Genomic DNA, 16510 nt, shown 5'->3' with positions numbered 1-16510 from the left:
GCATAAAAGGTTCCAGCAGATAAAGGTTGAGGAAAGCAAAAAAGTACAAAAAAGGAGACCATACCTCTCTAAGTATCTCAGAAGGAAAACCAGTTGCTTCAAAGGTTATGAATGGAGCCGGAACATTCTCTCCCTAAGAAAGGAGTGCAAAAGTTAAATGAACAAAGTATGTCACCATCATCATCTCATCATATAACACGCACACACACATATATATGTGTGAGTGTGAGTGTGAGTGTGAGTGTGAGTGTGTGTGTGTGTGACAGGGGAATCTCAAAAAATAAAAACAGAAAAGATAGAAAATTATTATGAAATTATGAGTTTTCTATTCAATTTTCTTTCAAAAGTGTTGTTAAAGTTTCAAAATAGTTGTCAAAATTTTCAAAAAACAAAAAAATGGAAAACATACACTTAATACATATCAATTAAAGGGAAAGAAACAACATATTTATTTGTTGACAATACTATGAAAAATGTTGTAATATTTTTCCAAAATGTTTCTGTTGCAATGCTTTAAAAATATCATTAATATTTGTGATAATGCTCTGTACAACATATACTCTAAACCTTTTTTACACAAAATCAATAAAATTCTGCAGACAAGATCATTCAAACACAAAAAATGTGTCATCACCATCTTTATATATGGAAAGGCAAGTTTTTTCACATAACCGGATTGTAGTTGGATGCATGAAACACACCTTTTGTAGGACTAAAAAGTTTAAGACCGCACAATCATTTCGTCCACTGTTAAAGCATTCTTCTCATAAAAAACAATGCATTACATGTCTATTACCTTCAAAAATTGTTCAGCAAAAAGCTAGCATGCTTTCAGTTTTCATCTACCCAATCTTGTCCCCATTTCTTTCAGTTCCAAGAAATGGATTGCCAGTGGAATAGGTACCCTGATAAATCCCTCCCAAGCCTAAAATTGTGCCTTGTTTGTTCGTTAAGTAAAACGTAGACGAGTTTGATGGTTATCACATACACATACACACATCAAAATTCAAACCTTTTGTGCTATTACAAAGCTAAGTTAATACTAGAACAAGCATTGTTGCTAGAGAGGTATGCTCGAGGTATGAAGCATACACATCAAGGCGTTTTTCACCCAAAATGCCTCAAGGCATATGAGTGAAGAACCTATGTGCCTGAACCACTTCATCTCAGTGAAGCACACACTTTTCACGGGCACAACTGAGATGTGCACCTGGCATACAACCAGCCTTCTTTTTATCCATGAACTCTTTTCAGTCACTAAGTGCCTAAACTAAAACCCAATTCTTACCCCCCCAACCCCCGCCCCGCCCCTCCCCAAACTTTCCCCCCCTCTCTCTCTCTCTCACCGACCCTAGAAACATGTTATTGCCAAAACTACATGCTACAGGGAGGTTGTTGCTGCTGCCAAACAGGTAAGCTACTCTCTCTCTCTCTCTCTCTCTCTCTCTCTCTCTCTCTCACTCACTCTCTGTGGACTGCCACCGATAAAAATTGATCAAAACTTTGTGAGCAACATGCATGTCTTTTTCTGTACTAGTTGCGAAATGAGTCTGTTCAATCAGTCTATTCTCTATGAAACATGATGATGCTCTGTAACCTTATTAGTGTTGCCTAGATGGCAGCCCTAATCTGTCTCTCTCTCCCCCCCCCCCCCCCCCCCCCACCTTCTCTTTTTGGGGTTTCAGATTTTTAAGCATCCCCAAAGCTAGTTCTCATTCACAATCATTTTGTTTTCTAGTTTATAGTTGATCCTTCCATCCTGTTGATTTGGAAAATTTATGATCTATCTGTGACCTGTTCATAATAGTATCAATAAAAAGATTACATCTACTTACAAGTTGTAGTGCATATTAGACCCAATTTGTAAATATGCATATAAAAACTTGCTAGAGAAGTGTCTGAACGTGGAATTTTTAAGAAACTACAATGCTATTCCAATAATAACACATGCTAAAGATGCTTGGGAAAAAGCTTGTGCCAAAATATTAAGTTGCCACTATTCTTTGTTTAATGCAGGATATGCGGTTGCAATCAAGAAATTTTACTTTTCTAGAATATGGATATATGAGTTAATTGAAGCAAGCAAAAAGTAACCTGTTGCTTTTCCTGTGCATTTTTATTTGCCAAATGCCAAAGCTTTATAAGATATTTGTGACATTTGTAATGATCACAGAATCCCCCATTCTCTGATCAGTTACAATTGCTGTGAAGTTGTAATGTAACTCGTATCCATCAGATCCGAAGTTAGAAACATGATGCAATGTTAAAAAAATACACTGCAACTTACTAAGACAGGATCTTAGATTATATAGGATTTCATATTAGCAGTCTGAAGGCCAATTATTGACTGCTGGAGAAGGAACAGGATGGGATATGTTACTTCTCATATTCAGGGAACATAATATCTACAAAAGAGAATCACTTAATCCTTCCAGACCACACTTCCAGATTAATTTACGTGCACAACATTACTGAAATGTTAAGTATTCTCATCTTAGCCCACAATGAGAACCTCACGTTGCCATTCCACAGAAATAACAACTTTCGACCATGTGTCACTGAATAAATATACTCAAATAAACTTTATGAAAACATTCCTAGTAAGAATCATCAAATAACCTGATAGTTGATAATATTATTTGTATGGGGTCTTAACAACAGATGACAGACAATTGAAGGAGAAAACAAAAGAGAAGTCATTTCCAACCTGCAGGTTATCAAGCAGTAAATGATAACAGTATCATAAAATAGACTAATCCAAAAAGAAGCAGAAAGGAGGCCAACCACGGCAGTGACTTCATGATGTCGTCTATATGCTTCAACAGACATGAATTTATTCAGATCAGCAGGGCCATGAATCCCCAAAGGTTTGCTGATGGGCCCACTAGAATATGATTGTCCAGAAGAACAGTAATTATACATGTCAACAATTGGAGATCCAGCTACTATGTTAGCTGCAGATGTATTCTGCGGAAGCATACCATCTGTTCTCAGTTCATGGTGCTGAAACAGAAAAGTAGTTGTTTACCGATAAAAGCTGCAACAGAATGATGGTTCATAACTTCATAGCATTTGCAAATTCAATTTTAAACAGACTAACAACCTCCAAACTGAATAAATGACTGTTAACAAATTGAATGTAAACAAGGAATACTCAAAACACCAGCTAACGTGAAGCATAGTTATAAAGCAAAGGAAGCCACCCACCTAGTGCACAGTTTGAGAAACAATCGTATTACAACCATGAGATCGACACTTGCTAAGTTACTATTGTCTCACAATGCACATTTCAAGCTACTGTAAGACCCCTAAGTTCAAATCACACAGTGACATGCTTCATGTAATCAATATATTGTGAAACCTCAGCTATTGTCCACCATCGGAATGACATCAAACTATTCCTAACACAATAAGAAATGTGAAGAAAACAAATTACAGTGCTTTTAAAATAAAAGTTATGCTAAAATAGGCATTGGAGTAACATGAAATGGTGAAGAAACTGCATCTAGCATCTCAAGACTCAAAAGTTAACTCAAATGCCCAATTTCAAAAAACCTTCAAATGATATCATGAAATGTTTGTCACTTGTTACACCAGTTATCTGTGATGTGCAGCAATATGTATCATTAATGTTCCAAATAATCTGGACCCACATTGTGAAATGACAACCTTCAAACTTTACCTAGCTAACCAATTAAGTAGATTATGATCTAGGGAATATATAACTTTAACCAATATAACTTTCAAAAACTTGATAAAACATTGGGCCAATATTATGATACTTTTGCAGAAATTTAAATTGGTGATATTTTCAAATCATTGAGATAAATTGCTTTTTCTTTGCCACACTTCTATTTGGCAATACCATCATGACATTTTGAAAAATATCGCCAACATTTATGACTATGATCTCTAAAATATAGCAGTCATGTCTAACATATAAACAATTACGAGTGACAAATCCAACGAACATCACCAAAACTGGTTACTATTACTACATTGCAATACTATGCAAAATGTAGGTGTTGAAGGTGCATGAACTTAAATAAAACTTTTAGTTGTTTCCCAATTGTAGTCAATATTATTATTTAGTTACGAAGAGTCTGTGCTAGATACTCATGCAAACTCGAATAATCGAGGAAAGATCCAACAGTATCCTTTACCATTAAATATATTTAGCACAAAATAAACAATTACAAAATACATATTTCATCGGTTTATCCTTCCATAATTAAATGTTATTACAAAGCTTAGTTTCCACAAAGGAGTATTAAATCATAGCACACCTATGATACACGGGTACGCCTGCTAAGGTGAAGTACACGTCCGGTACCGGTACGACACTGGCACCGGTACGTGTACGGGCTTGGGTACGTCGATGGTGCGGCGTTGACCGTACCGGGTACGGTCAACGCACCGAAAGCCGTATCCGTCCATTTTTGGACACGTCAAATTTGACCGAGTCCAAATCCGTCCGTTTTTATTTTTAACGATTATTTGATTTTAACTTTTAAAACCATTTTGATGTTAAACAAAAAGAAACGAAACCCTTAAAACTTAAAGTTTTCGTTCGTCTATTCTTACCTCTCACCGAGCGAGGGCAGCGGCGACGGCAACGGCGACTGGCAACGGCAGCGGCGACTGCGACCAGCGATGGCAGCGGCGACCGGCGACTGTCACGGTATTTTTTTTCCTTTTTTCATTTTTCTTTTTATTTGCATCGGCTCCACCCCTGCCTTTTCCGTCGGCGACGACGGCCTCACTTTCCTGCACACTCGCCGTCTCCCTCTCCTACTGCTTGAAACCCTCACACGGAAGTCGCCTCTCTCACCTTTCGATCGACCTTCTCTGTCTCTGTGTCTTCCTGTGCCGTCTTCGGTGTCACGCCCGCGCCTCGCGATGGATTACGCCGGCGATCAGCACGAAAACCTCAATCAAAGGATTCGCATATGGAACTCCAAACTCTAAAGAGCCACGGGACAAGCGCATTCGCCATTGTCCCTTCACAGAGCCCGACCACTGCTTGGCCGACGATGTGATCGATCGAATGATCGCCAAAATATGGGCAGTGAATTGCCGGGAAAACAGGGACTCATCGGGAAAATGGATAATAACAGGAACACGATCAGAAGACTCCAAGAGAGAACGAGAATGAGACAGAGGTTCCGTTTTGCTCTCATGCAGCAGACATTTGGCTTCGTGAAAGGAGACGAGATCAATTTGGCCTCGCCTAAGGATTATATATATAATATACATAATATATAAGCCGTTTTTATGCGTATCAGATTCACTTTAAAGGTACTCTGACACGTTCTTCGTCCGATCATCGAGTGAGGAGAATGAAAATCAACAAAGTTGATGTATTTTGAAAGTTAATTATGAGACTGAGGAGAATGAGAATCAAGACTGATAAATTTTGGATTATGATTTATAAATATGTTATTTTGTTTGTAATTTTATATATATATATGTGCAAAAATGTTATTTTGTTTGAAATTTTTTGACATATATATGAATATGTGCATGTGTGCATACGGCCGTACCCTCGTACCCAAGTTTTTTAAAAATGGTCTGTACCTGTACCAGCACCGACACCCGTACTTGTAACACTCGTTGTTTTTGCAGGTGGGCCGGATCGGGTCCAGACCAGGACCCAATCCACCAGCGTGGGAGTCCGACGTCGCCCTCCTTTCTCTCGTCTCCCTCGTTTCCCCTCTTCGTCTCTCCCTTTGCTACGACCACAACGTCGAGAAGAAGAAGACGGAGATGGTGCAGAGCGGTGACGAGGACGGCGGCGGTGGCACTGGTAAGCCTCTGATCTCTCTCCGCCTCTTCCTCCTTCCTCGTCCTTCTTCTCCTCCTCCCTCCTACGCAGCCTCTCCCCTCTTTGTCAGCACCCTCTGCCCGCACATTTCTCTCTGTCCATGCTCTTTGCTCGAGCCCTCTCCCCTCCGTCCGAACCCTCTTTGCTCGCCCTCTCTCTATGCACACCCTCTTTCTTTGCATTCTCTCCTGCTCTCTTTTCTCTCACTGCACTCCCTCTCCTTACTGCCAACCTCCTCCCACTCTTACCTCTCGCGCTCTCTCTCATTTCCATCTTCCCTCTCCCTCGTTGTTCCCTGCCTCCCCCAACCGAACCAATCCCTCTCAGCCAAGCTCCTCCTCTTGAGCTCATTTTCATTTTTCTCTCTTAGTGGTGGCTGTTTGGTTGGTTATCGCAGTTTGGGGACACATCTTTCCCTTATATCAGTGAAGTGAAGGTGTTAGTGGTGGAGGCAGCGATCAATTTTGGGCATTGGCACTTGATCGAACGCTTGGGGTGGCTGCCAAGAACATTGCGGCAGTTTGGACACTAAATTTGGGGTGAGCGAGGCTTAATGGAACTTAAATTGTCGAATATTTATTGTTGGAGCATGTATAATTATTGTTTGAGCATGCTAGAATTTAGAATTTATGATTTGGGATGCATGTTAGCGACTTTGCTTTTTGGGGAAGGTTTAGGACTCATGTGGAGGGACGATGACATGTCTACAATGATCTTATAAGCATGATGGATTGATTTTCGAAGCAATAGGGAAGCATGGTAGAGATTCTGATGTTGTTGTAAAGGTTTAAAACTGTTTTAACAAGCTTGGGAAATAGGCTTCTATTGATGTGCATATGCGTTGGTTTGTGGGGAATTTTAATTGCGGGAAAGACGCCTCAACTAAAGAAAGCTAATGAGAAATGTGTTAGTGGTGGATTGATCAAAGCATTGTGTTTTGACGTTTGGTGGCAACATCAAGAAGTTGAGAAGAGGCCTATGGGAGGGCTTGTAGGTCGACACTACCCGTCGATACCCTCTTGAGGCGATGACATGCCTCACTGGTTATATTTTCTACTTGTATACATTGTATAGCGAAACGAGTAGAGAACTTACCATTTGATTATGTTTGCAGGTACATCGGGTACATCAAGTAGGCCTTGAGCAACGTGGGTTGTAGTTCGAGGTGTTTAGTGGACGCGCGACAGGTATGGCGGCATTCCAGGCAAATCCCTGCCTGGAGCCTCACATATGTGTGTTCTTAAGATCGTGGGATCCTATGATTGTGATGTGATTGAATGATTGTTTTGTGAGTGAATGTATGTATGCATGTAAATGATTTGATATATGATAGGATTTGTTTTGAAAATGTTACGCATTGCATGTGCAGTTTAGAATTGATAACTGCTTAGGACAGATGAGGTGGGGTATCGAGTTGAGTGTCTCCTCGACCCCAATCGTGCATTAGAAAGCATCATGAAATGATAATTGCCTAGGATAGCTACGAGCCAATCACGGATGGAGACTACTCTTCGTGGTTCGGCTAAGTTTTAAAAGATGTGACTGGTGTGTATGATTGTGAATGTTGTGATTTGTTGCATATGCATTGTCATGGGAAATGATGCAATTGAATGAATTGAAGGGTAGTTGTACCTGTATTGTTATGACGACTAGCTAAGACTGTTAATGTTATGTGTAGCCCTCGTGTGGAGACAATTGGAGGTATGGGTGCACTTGTGAAGTGAACCAACCTCATGAGCTAGCCAGTCATTTTGTGAATGATTTGTGATGTGATAAATTTTGTTTTGGAAAGCTATTAGAAGCTCGTTTTGAAAATATTACGCATTTGCATGTGCATGCTAGAATTGATAACTGTTTAGGTCAGATGAGGTGGGGTATCGAGTCGAGTGTCTCCTCGACCCCGATTGTGCATTAGAGAGCATCATAGAATGATAATTGCCTAGGACAACTACGAACCAATCACGGATCGAGACTACTCTTCGTGGTTCGGCTAAGTTTTGAAAGATGTGACTGAAGTGTTTGATAAGATGTGAATGTTGTGAATTGTTGCATATGCATTGCTGCGGGCAATGATGCAAAGGAATGAATTGGAGGGTAGTTGTACCCGTACTGTATGACGGCTAGCTAAAGATGTAATGATATGTGTGGCCCTCGTGTGGAGGCAATTGGAGGTATGGGTGCACTCGTGAAGTGTACCAACCTCATGAGCTAGCCAATCATTTTGTGAATGTGCTATTATAATGAATAAAAGAATATGAGATGAGAGGTCAGTGGGATGTGGCTATGTGTTTGGGAGACATCTCGCTTTCGCCACTGGTCTCGCCTATTCGGAGCGCAGGCGGTGCAAGGCCCCAGAGTACTGTTGTGTGATGTGCTCGGAGTGTTGGGCTCCCGCCTTCCAAACCTGGGTGTCCTAGGGAAGGCTGAGTATCTCTCCTTGGAATTCACACACCCATGGATGAGTGTTCTACCGCTGCAGCAGATGAATGGATCCATACTGTTATGAGCCACCACAGGGGTTGTCTCTCGGCTATGGGCGGCCCATGATATGCACGTGCCTGTGTTTGCACTCACAAGAACTGTCAATTCACTAAAGTTAATGAAAATGAAAATATGTGAATGAAGTGTATGTGATTGATGTGCCTGTGAATCGAAATTGTGTTATCTTGGCCATTGAGTGGCCTTTACATGTCGTAGTCTATGTGAGGGGCCTTCTTGGCAAATGATGTGACTATGCTCTGACACGACATGATGATTTGTTTTATGATTGTATTATCTCATATTTGAGCCTTACCTAAGAGGGTTTGGGATTTTCCTGGTTTGTTGCCCTACTGCAAAGGCTAAGCCTTGAGTTGTTTCTTTTTTTCAAGTTTTGGCAGACTCGGGGCAGCAGGTTGATTAGACGGCTTCACTCACATCCTACTGGGGAGGTTTTGGGTCTTTGGTAGTGTCAGCGCGTCATGGTTTGGTCTCTTTGATGTCTCATTTTTGTTAAGCATCAAAGTTGTGGTTTGGAGCATTTTTATCATACACATAGATGTGATTTTGCATGAATTGAAATTGTTATATAAATGAAAGTTTGCCCCATTGTTTCGAATGACATAGCTCCCTTCTTTTTGAATTGTTGTCTAGTCGCACATCAATGCTTTATGTTTAGAAAAAAAAAATTTGTTTGAGGGTCAAAAAGTTGGGGTGTGACAGTACTCGTACCCGTACCTATGTGACATAGAGCACAACAGTCTCCTAAATGAATAAGTTTCTAAGTCAAGTCACTTCATACCTTTTTTTTTAACACATACAAAGGTTATTGTTAAAATATCTTTTTATAATGAATTCAAAATTCAGGTAAAGAAACTTTGAAGTGTACGAGGAGTTCTTCAACTAACTCTTCTTCTTTAAGTGTAGATCTCTTCAAATTGAATGGTTAAGCCCCATTATCATTTAATAAGGCCTAACTCCTAAGATTTGCAGTTAATCAACCCACAAGGCATAACAAAATAGCCTTTGCAGCTGTAGAAACACCAAGAACCTATGTTTCACTATAATGTAGACATAAAAAGATTTCACCGTCTGGAACGAGAATAGACATAGATTCAGTTCAACTGACAAAGCACCTGTAATGGATGGATATAATATAACTATATATTAAAACTATACTTGATTAATTTGAAGCATAATCATAAACAGCATGTTTGCTATCTCAAGAGATTTCAACCTTTCTTTTCTCTAGATAATCTCAATGGCAGTTCAATTTAAATAAACTATAAACATACATTGAAAATTACAAGTGTGGTTCACAAATAAATGTCGAGTACAAGTATTGTTTGACCATGACTAAGACCTTACAGTATAACTTGTAAAGTGCCTACACCAAAGAGTAATGTGTAAACCCCAAGACAAGACTTACACTCTGATAAAGGATCTCACCATATAAGCACAAAGGCTATATACCTAAGTCATGTGGACGTAGCCGGTGGTCAGCCCACTTCGGATCATTGTCATAAATATCGTTCTCGGGTTTTTAACGGCGATATTTTTCTCTGGTTTTTAAACGGAAAAGTTGTATTTTTCTAGAAAATCTCAGAAAAAGCTCAGAAAATTTTAAAATATAAAAAATAGGTATAAAATTATAAATGAAATAAAAGAGAAACTAACAGGAAAACATAAAGAGCAAGTATGCAGAGCTGGAGAGATAACTATAGATAATGCACGTATGCAGAGCTGCAGTTGTTGTGTAACACGATTGCCCATACATTTTGGAATCCTTGTGCAGTCCATAGTCTGTTAAGATGTGTTTATATTCAGTTTTAGGTTTAAGAGGGTACTTTTGTAATAACTTTTCCTTTAGATGTTTCTCTTGTAACTTCTCTCTCTCCTCTAGTCTATATAAAGAGGAGTTAGGGCAGATTTCGTTGTTAATCAAAGATTATTCTTTCTAATCTCATCATGGTATCAGAGCAGCAGCCGTCTCCTCCTCCTTGGCGCGCCGATTGAGCGGCGCCGCCCGCCGCCTGACCGCGCCCATCGCTGCGCTTCCTCCACCCGCTCGTGTCCACCCATCTCCGCCCGTCGCTGACCTCTCCACCCGACGCCTCTGCCAGTCGCTGTCCTGACCTCTCCACCCGACGCCTCCGCCCGTCGCTGACCTCTCCACCCGACGCCTCCGCCCGTTGCTGTCTTCTCCGCCCGACGCCTCCGCCCGTTGCTGTCTTCTCCGCCCGACGCCTCCGTCCGCTGTTGCAGTCATCTTCGCCGCTGCCCGCCGTGGCTGTCACCTCCGCCCGCCGCCGCCGTCTGTCACTGTTGCTTCTCCGCTGCCGCTGAATCGCCGCTGCACGCTGCATCGCCTCTGCTGTCTCCACCACTCTCCTCTGCTCCGCCGCTGCCCTGCACGCTGATTTTCTTCTCAGCGTCTTCGCTGCATCGCCTCCTCTACTCCGCCGCTGCTCTGCACGCTGATTTTCCTCTCAGCGTCTTCGCTGTCGCCTCTGGTAATCAGTCTTCGTTCAGTTCTGTTGTTGCCTCTTCCAGCCGATCAGACTTATGGATTGCTGCCCGTGTTAACTGCTTCATGATCAGCATGTTGTCTTTCGATATGTGATTGTCTTCATTTTGCCTGCACTTCCTATTCCGTGGCTCGGTTTCCTCCATTGTGTTGAGCGATGTCTGAAATTAGCAGCGGCGCTAATAACTCTTCTTTTGTGTCGTCGGGAGAGATGAAGAGTTCCCCATTTTCCAGCTTTATCACCAAAATGGATGGGGGTAATTACGAGATGTGGGCCATGCAAGTAAAAAGAACCTTGATCGCTCATGAGAAGGAACATCTTATATTGGAGCCCGAGCCCGTACAGAAGGTAGGAAAATATACTACTTGGTTTAAAGATAATTCGTTGGTTATGGTATGGATTGTTGGTACTCTTACTCAAGACATTGCCAATGAAGTCCTGCATAAGGAAAGTGCAAAGGATATGTGGGATTCCCTTGCAGCCACCTATTCACAAGCAAGGAATGAAACCAGAATTATGCAGCTTCATCATGATATTCATCAGATGCGCCAAGATGGTCGCCCTCTACATACTTATTATTCTAGTCTCAAGTCCATGTTTGAGAGACTAAACAGCTACTTTCCTGCCTGTAAGTGTGAACAACAGAAGGCATACAGAGATATGCTTATGGTCGGAGTATTTCTGTCTGGATTAGACTCTGTTTATGAATCAGCAAAGAATCAGATGCTCACTAGTCCCTCGATTCCTCCTATTGATGAAGCTTATAGTAGGCTAAGCAGAATTCCAATCCCTTCATCGACTGTTCTTGATACCACTTCTGCTATGCTTGCTACTCGTGGCAGAGGTGGGTCCCTCTTTGCCAGAGGACGAGGATACCGTGGCCGTGGCAATACCCCTTCGCGCCCAGTATGTCAGTTTTGTCATCGCATTGGTCACACTGTGGATAAGTGTTGGCAGAAACATGGTCGTCCAGCTGTTGCCAATCAGACTGTTTTTACTGATTCTCCAGAGCAGCCTAAGACTCAGCATCTTGTTTCCTCCAGTGAGTTACGTGCAGATGATATTATCTCTCAGTTGAGACACTTGATTGGAGATAGACCTCAACAAGCTCCTGATCCGACCACCTCTACTATCACTACTGCTGCCAGTGCATCTTCATCTGGTATGTATTCTGACACTACAGATTGGCTCATTGATTCGGGTGCATCGACACATCTCTGTGGAGACAAGGCACAGTTTACTTCTTATGTCCCTACTCCACCTGGTCGCTCGGTTATTCTAGCAGATGGCAAATATTCTCCCGTTGTTGGACTTGGAGAGGTCCAACTTACTTCATCATTACCATTGCAACATGTTCTTCATGCACCAGAATTCCCACATAGCCTACTATCTATCAGTCAGATTACCAGAGATTTAAACTGTCGTGCGATATTTGACTCCTCTTCTCTTGTGTTTCAGGATATACTGACGGGCAGGGTGATTGGCAGTGGCCGTGAACAGGGAGGTCTTTACAGGCTAGTGCATCCCTTTCCCTTTGCTGGGTCTACCTCTGCAGGGTCGTCCTCATCCTCGGCTTATACTTGGCATTTACGTTTTGGACATCTACCGTTTCAGAAACTGCTGCATGTTCTTCCTCAGCTGTCTCCTAAGTCCTCTTTTCAATGCGAGTCTTGTCAGTTGGGCAAACACCATCGGTCATCCTTTCCTCCGCGGCCCAGTCGAAGTAGCCATTCTGTGTTTGAGTTACTTCATTTTGATGTTTGGGGTCCGAGTCGTACACCTGCTCTTCAAGGTCATCGATATTATCTTGTTGCTGTCGATGACTATAGTCGTGTTAGTTGGGTTTTTCTTATGAAGCATAAATCTGAAGTAGGTCATGTAATCAAAAATTTTATCAATGAAATTCTGACTCAGTTTGATACTTGTGTCAAAATTGTGCGCTCTGACAATGCTCTTGAGTTCTGTGCTTCCTCTTTGGAACAATTTTTCAGGGATAAGGGTATCATCCACCAAACTTCTTGTGCCTATACCTCCCAACAAAATGGGGTTGCTGAACGGAAACACCGTCATATTCTTGATGTTGCCAGAACCATTATCATACATAGCCATGTTCCCCATTCTTACTGGGGCGATGCTGTTCTCACAGCATGCTATCTTATTAATCGTATGCCGTCATCTGTGTTGGGAGACCTTATTCCTATCTCTGTCCTCTTTCCTGACAGAGACTTGTTTTCTGTTCCACCTCGTGTTTTTGGATGTGTTGCCTTTGTTCAGTTGCTTGGTCCTGGGCGAGATAAGTTGTCTCCTCGGGCCATCAAAACGATCTTTGTTGGTTATTCCCGCACTCAAAAGGGATATCGCTGTTATGATCCTTCTACTCGTCGGTATTATGTGAGTGTTGATGTTACATTTTTTGAATCAACCTCTTTCTTCTCCCCAAATGGAACTCAATTAAGGGCGCCTGAATTAAATGATGAAGTCCAATTTTCTCTACCTCTCATGAGTTGTCCAAACCCAGTTGATCCACGTTTTGGGGCTGTCTACCAACGTCGTACTAAGCCTGCTGCGCCTGTTCAATGTGCACCTGTGCCTTCACCCAGCACGCCCAAGGTAATTCCTGACACAAACTCAACTGACAATGTTTTATGTAATGATGACATAGGAGTATGTCACGAGCACGTTCCTGCTCCTAATGAACTTGATGTGCCCATTGCTCAAAGGAAAGGCAAACGCAGTTGCACTTTGCATCCTATCTCTGGTCATTTATCCATGGATAGACTCACCCCTATGTACCGACAGTTTGTCAAGGGGCTGTCGGCTATTGCTCTTCCACAGAATCCCATGGATGCTCTCTCTGATCCCAAATGGGCAGCAGCTATGCAAGAAGAGATGGATGCTCTTCAGTCTAGAGGCACCTGGACACTTGTTACTCCTTCAGCTGATGCAGCCATTGTTGGTTGCAGATGGGTCTTTACTATCAAATACCGAGCAGATGGCAGTATTGACAGATATAAGGCTCGTCTGGTTGCAAAAGGCTATACCCAAACTTATGGGGTTGATTATTATGATACCTTCTCTCCTGTGGCACGACATGCTTCCTTACGGATTCTCCTTGCTGTGGCTGTCAGCAAGAATTGGTCCCTCTCACAGCTTGATGTCAAAAATGCCTTTCTCTATGGTGACTTACATGAAGAAGTGTATATGCAGCAACCACCAGGGTTTGTTGCTGAGGGGGAGTGTCAGAAAGTGTGCAGATTGCGAAAGGCGATTTATGGTCTGAAACAGAGTCCTCGAGCTTGGTTTCAGAAATTGTCAGAGAATATTGAGAATGAGGGCTTCAGACGTTCTTCGGCCGACCATTCCCTCTTTGTCAAGAAGACTTCTACAGGTACGGTGATAGTTCTTGTTTATGTTGATGATATCATTGTTACAGGGGATGATGATCAGGGGATTTCCAACATCAAGGATGTCCTTGGACAACACTTTGTCACCAAGGACCTTGGTGAACTACGTTATTTCCTTGGTATTGAGTTTGCCAGAAATCAAAAGGGCCTTATCATGTGCCAGAGGAAATACGTTACTGATGTTTTGCAAGAGACAGGGATGCTGGGGTGTCGGCCTGCATCCACGCCTATGGATATCAATACCCGCTTGTATGATGATGATACTGAAGATGTTGATGCGAGACAGTATAGAGGGATTGTTGGGAAGCTCCTATACATCACTGTTACTTGACCTGACATTGCCTATGCTGTTAGCAGAGTGAGTCAATTTATGGATAAGCCCAAGAAAGTTCATTGGGATGCTGCTATGATGATTCTTAGGTATCTAAAGAATTCACCAGGAACGGGACTCTTCTTTCAGAATGGTACCTCACTCACTATATCTGTGTATGTTGATGCCGACTATGCAGGATGCCCCTCAGACAGAAAATCCACTACTGGATTTTGTGTGTTTATTGGATCCAACTTGGTTACATGGAAGAGTAAGAAGCAAACTGTGGTTGCCAGATCAAGTGCAGAATCTGAGTATAGAGCTATGGCTCAGGGTACTGCTGAAGTTATGTGGGTTAGATCCCTGATGTTGGATCTTACTGTCGAAGTGCCTCTTCCTATGCAACTGTTATGTGATAACAAAGCTGCACTGTTTATTGCTAATAATCCGGCTTTTCATGAAAGAACCAAGCATGTTGAAGTAGATTGTCACTATACTAGAGACATGATTCAAAAGGGGTTTGTAAGTACCTCACACATTTCAACTACAGGGCAAACGGCTGATATCTTTACTAAGGCTCTTGCAAGGGGACCATTCCAAAGCTGCTGTTCCAAGTTGAGCCTATTTGACATATACGCTCCAACTTGAGGGGGAGTGTTAAGATGTGTTTATATTCAGTTTTACGTTTAAGAGGGTACTTTTGTAATAACTTTTCCTTTAGATGTTTCTCTTGTAACTTCTCTCTCTCCTCTAGTCTATATAAAGAGGAGTTAGGGCAGATTTCGTTGTTAATCAAAGATTATTCTTTCTAATCTCATCATAGTCTATACTCTATATTTACCTTTAACATGTATATGTAATAGGCCAAGTAAAGAGCAAGATCCTCATGTTTATTAATTGTGTTCATGGAATGGAGACTTACAAAGGGATGACATAAGCATTAAAAATTTCATATTAATCATCAACACGCACTTTATCATTTATAATAAGCATTCTGATCTAAGGCTGTTACGCATTGTAGATACATGTTTGCTTCTATCATCATCATGATCCAAAGAATAAAAAGGGTTAAAAGTTAAAACTTAAAAGTGCATTAACAAATGGTGACTGATGATAATTAGAGTTTTTATCATACTAATGATTATGATAACGCGCAAGCCATCAGAAGATTGATTGTTGATGATAATTGGTGACAAAATATCTAATTTTCTTGCGTTACTAATGCCTATTTGGCAAATGATGATGGTGCATGTTTGTGATAAATTGATGTTTCATTGTATTTATCAGATGTCTAGAAGCCACATCGGAGGAACACTAACAGGTTAAGCTAATAATATGGCAGCTCTAAAAGCCTTTTCCTTCTATGAAAACCTGCAATTCTAAGTGAGGCTAACTAGTGCAACTGATAGCCCCTCTATAAACATGTAATTCACATAGAAATGTGACATCTAGATTTTAGTCTCTAAGAAATGGTATCTTCCCATCTTATGTCTGAAGCCACCCGAAGCAATAAACATCTCTTTTCCTTATGTTTTGACAGTTTTGTGCTTCGAGCTTTTGGAAGAGACACAAGAATGCTTCCATAGCCTGCCTCACCTCAACCTTTGGTAGATAGACCTCCTGTCATCCTCGGCACTGTTCCTAAACAGCAAGAAATCACATGATATGGACAAGTTCATAACCCTGCCAACCACTCTCCACCTTTACCACGTGCTGCCAAGACCCCTCTGACAATCACCTTTGCCACCGTCAAAATCTTGGTCATCACCTTGCTTGCAATGCACATCAGCAGCAACCTTTTTAAATAACTGAGTAAGGTGCATCAACCTTGGCTTTGAACCATTGAAGCTCGCCTTGGCCACCGATCACATTCTTGAAACCACCAGCACAACCACTTCTTGCTATCAGCCTAACCACCCATTCCACCTCCATGTTGCATTTATTCGGTAGCGCCAACCATGGTAGA

At 41.7% G+C, this 16510-nt stretch overlaps 1 protein-coding gene across 4 annotated transcripts in view; it reads right to left on the bottom strand.

Annotated features, from left to right (window-relative positions):
- LOC116254123 (ATP-dependent RNA helicase-like protein DB10) overlaps positions 1–16510 on the bottom strand; it is a 32839-nt gene that overhangs the window by 4760 nt on the left and 11569 nt on the right. For 3 of the 4 annotated variants that reach the window (XM_031629242.2, XM_031629241.2, XM_050077892.1), the window contains 2 exons: positions 2785–3003; positions 65–133 (listed from right to left, as the gene is read on the bottom strand). In XM_031629242.2, the coding sequence (XP_031485102.1) occupies positions 65–133; positions 2785–3003 (288 nt within the window). The remainder of the gene's footprint in view (positions 1–64; positions 134–2784; positions 3004–16510) is intronic. The other variant, XM_050077893.1, reaches the window with a different exon arrangement.

This window comes from Nymphaea colorata, chromosome 5 (genome assembly GCF_008831285.2).
Source record: "Nymphaea colorata isolate Beijing-Zhang1983 chromosome 5, ASM883128v2, whole genome shotgun sequence".
Classification (NCBI taxonomy): Eukaryota; Viridiplantae; Streptophyta; class Magnoliopsida; order Nymphaeales; family Nymphaeaceae; genus Nymphaea; species Nymphaea colorata.
Note: the sequence above shows the minus strand (reverse complement) of the source record. Positions and strands in the feature narration are given on the sequence as shown.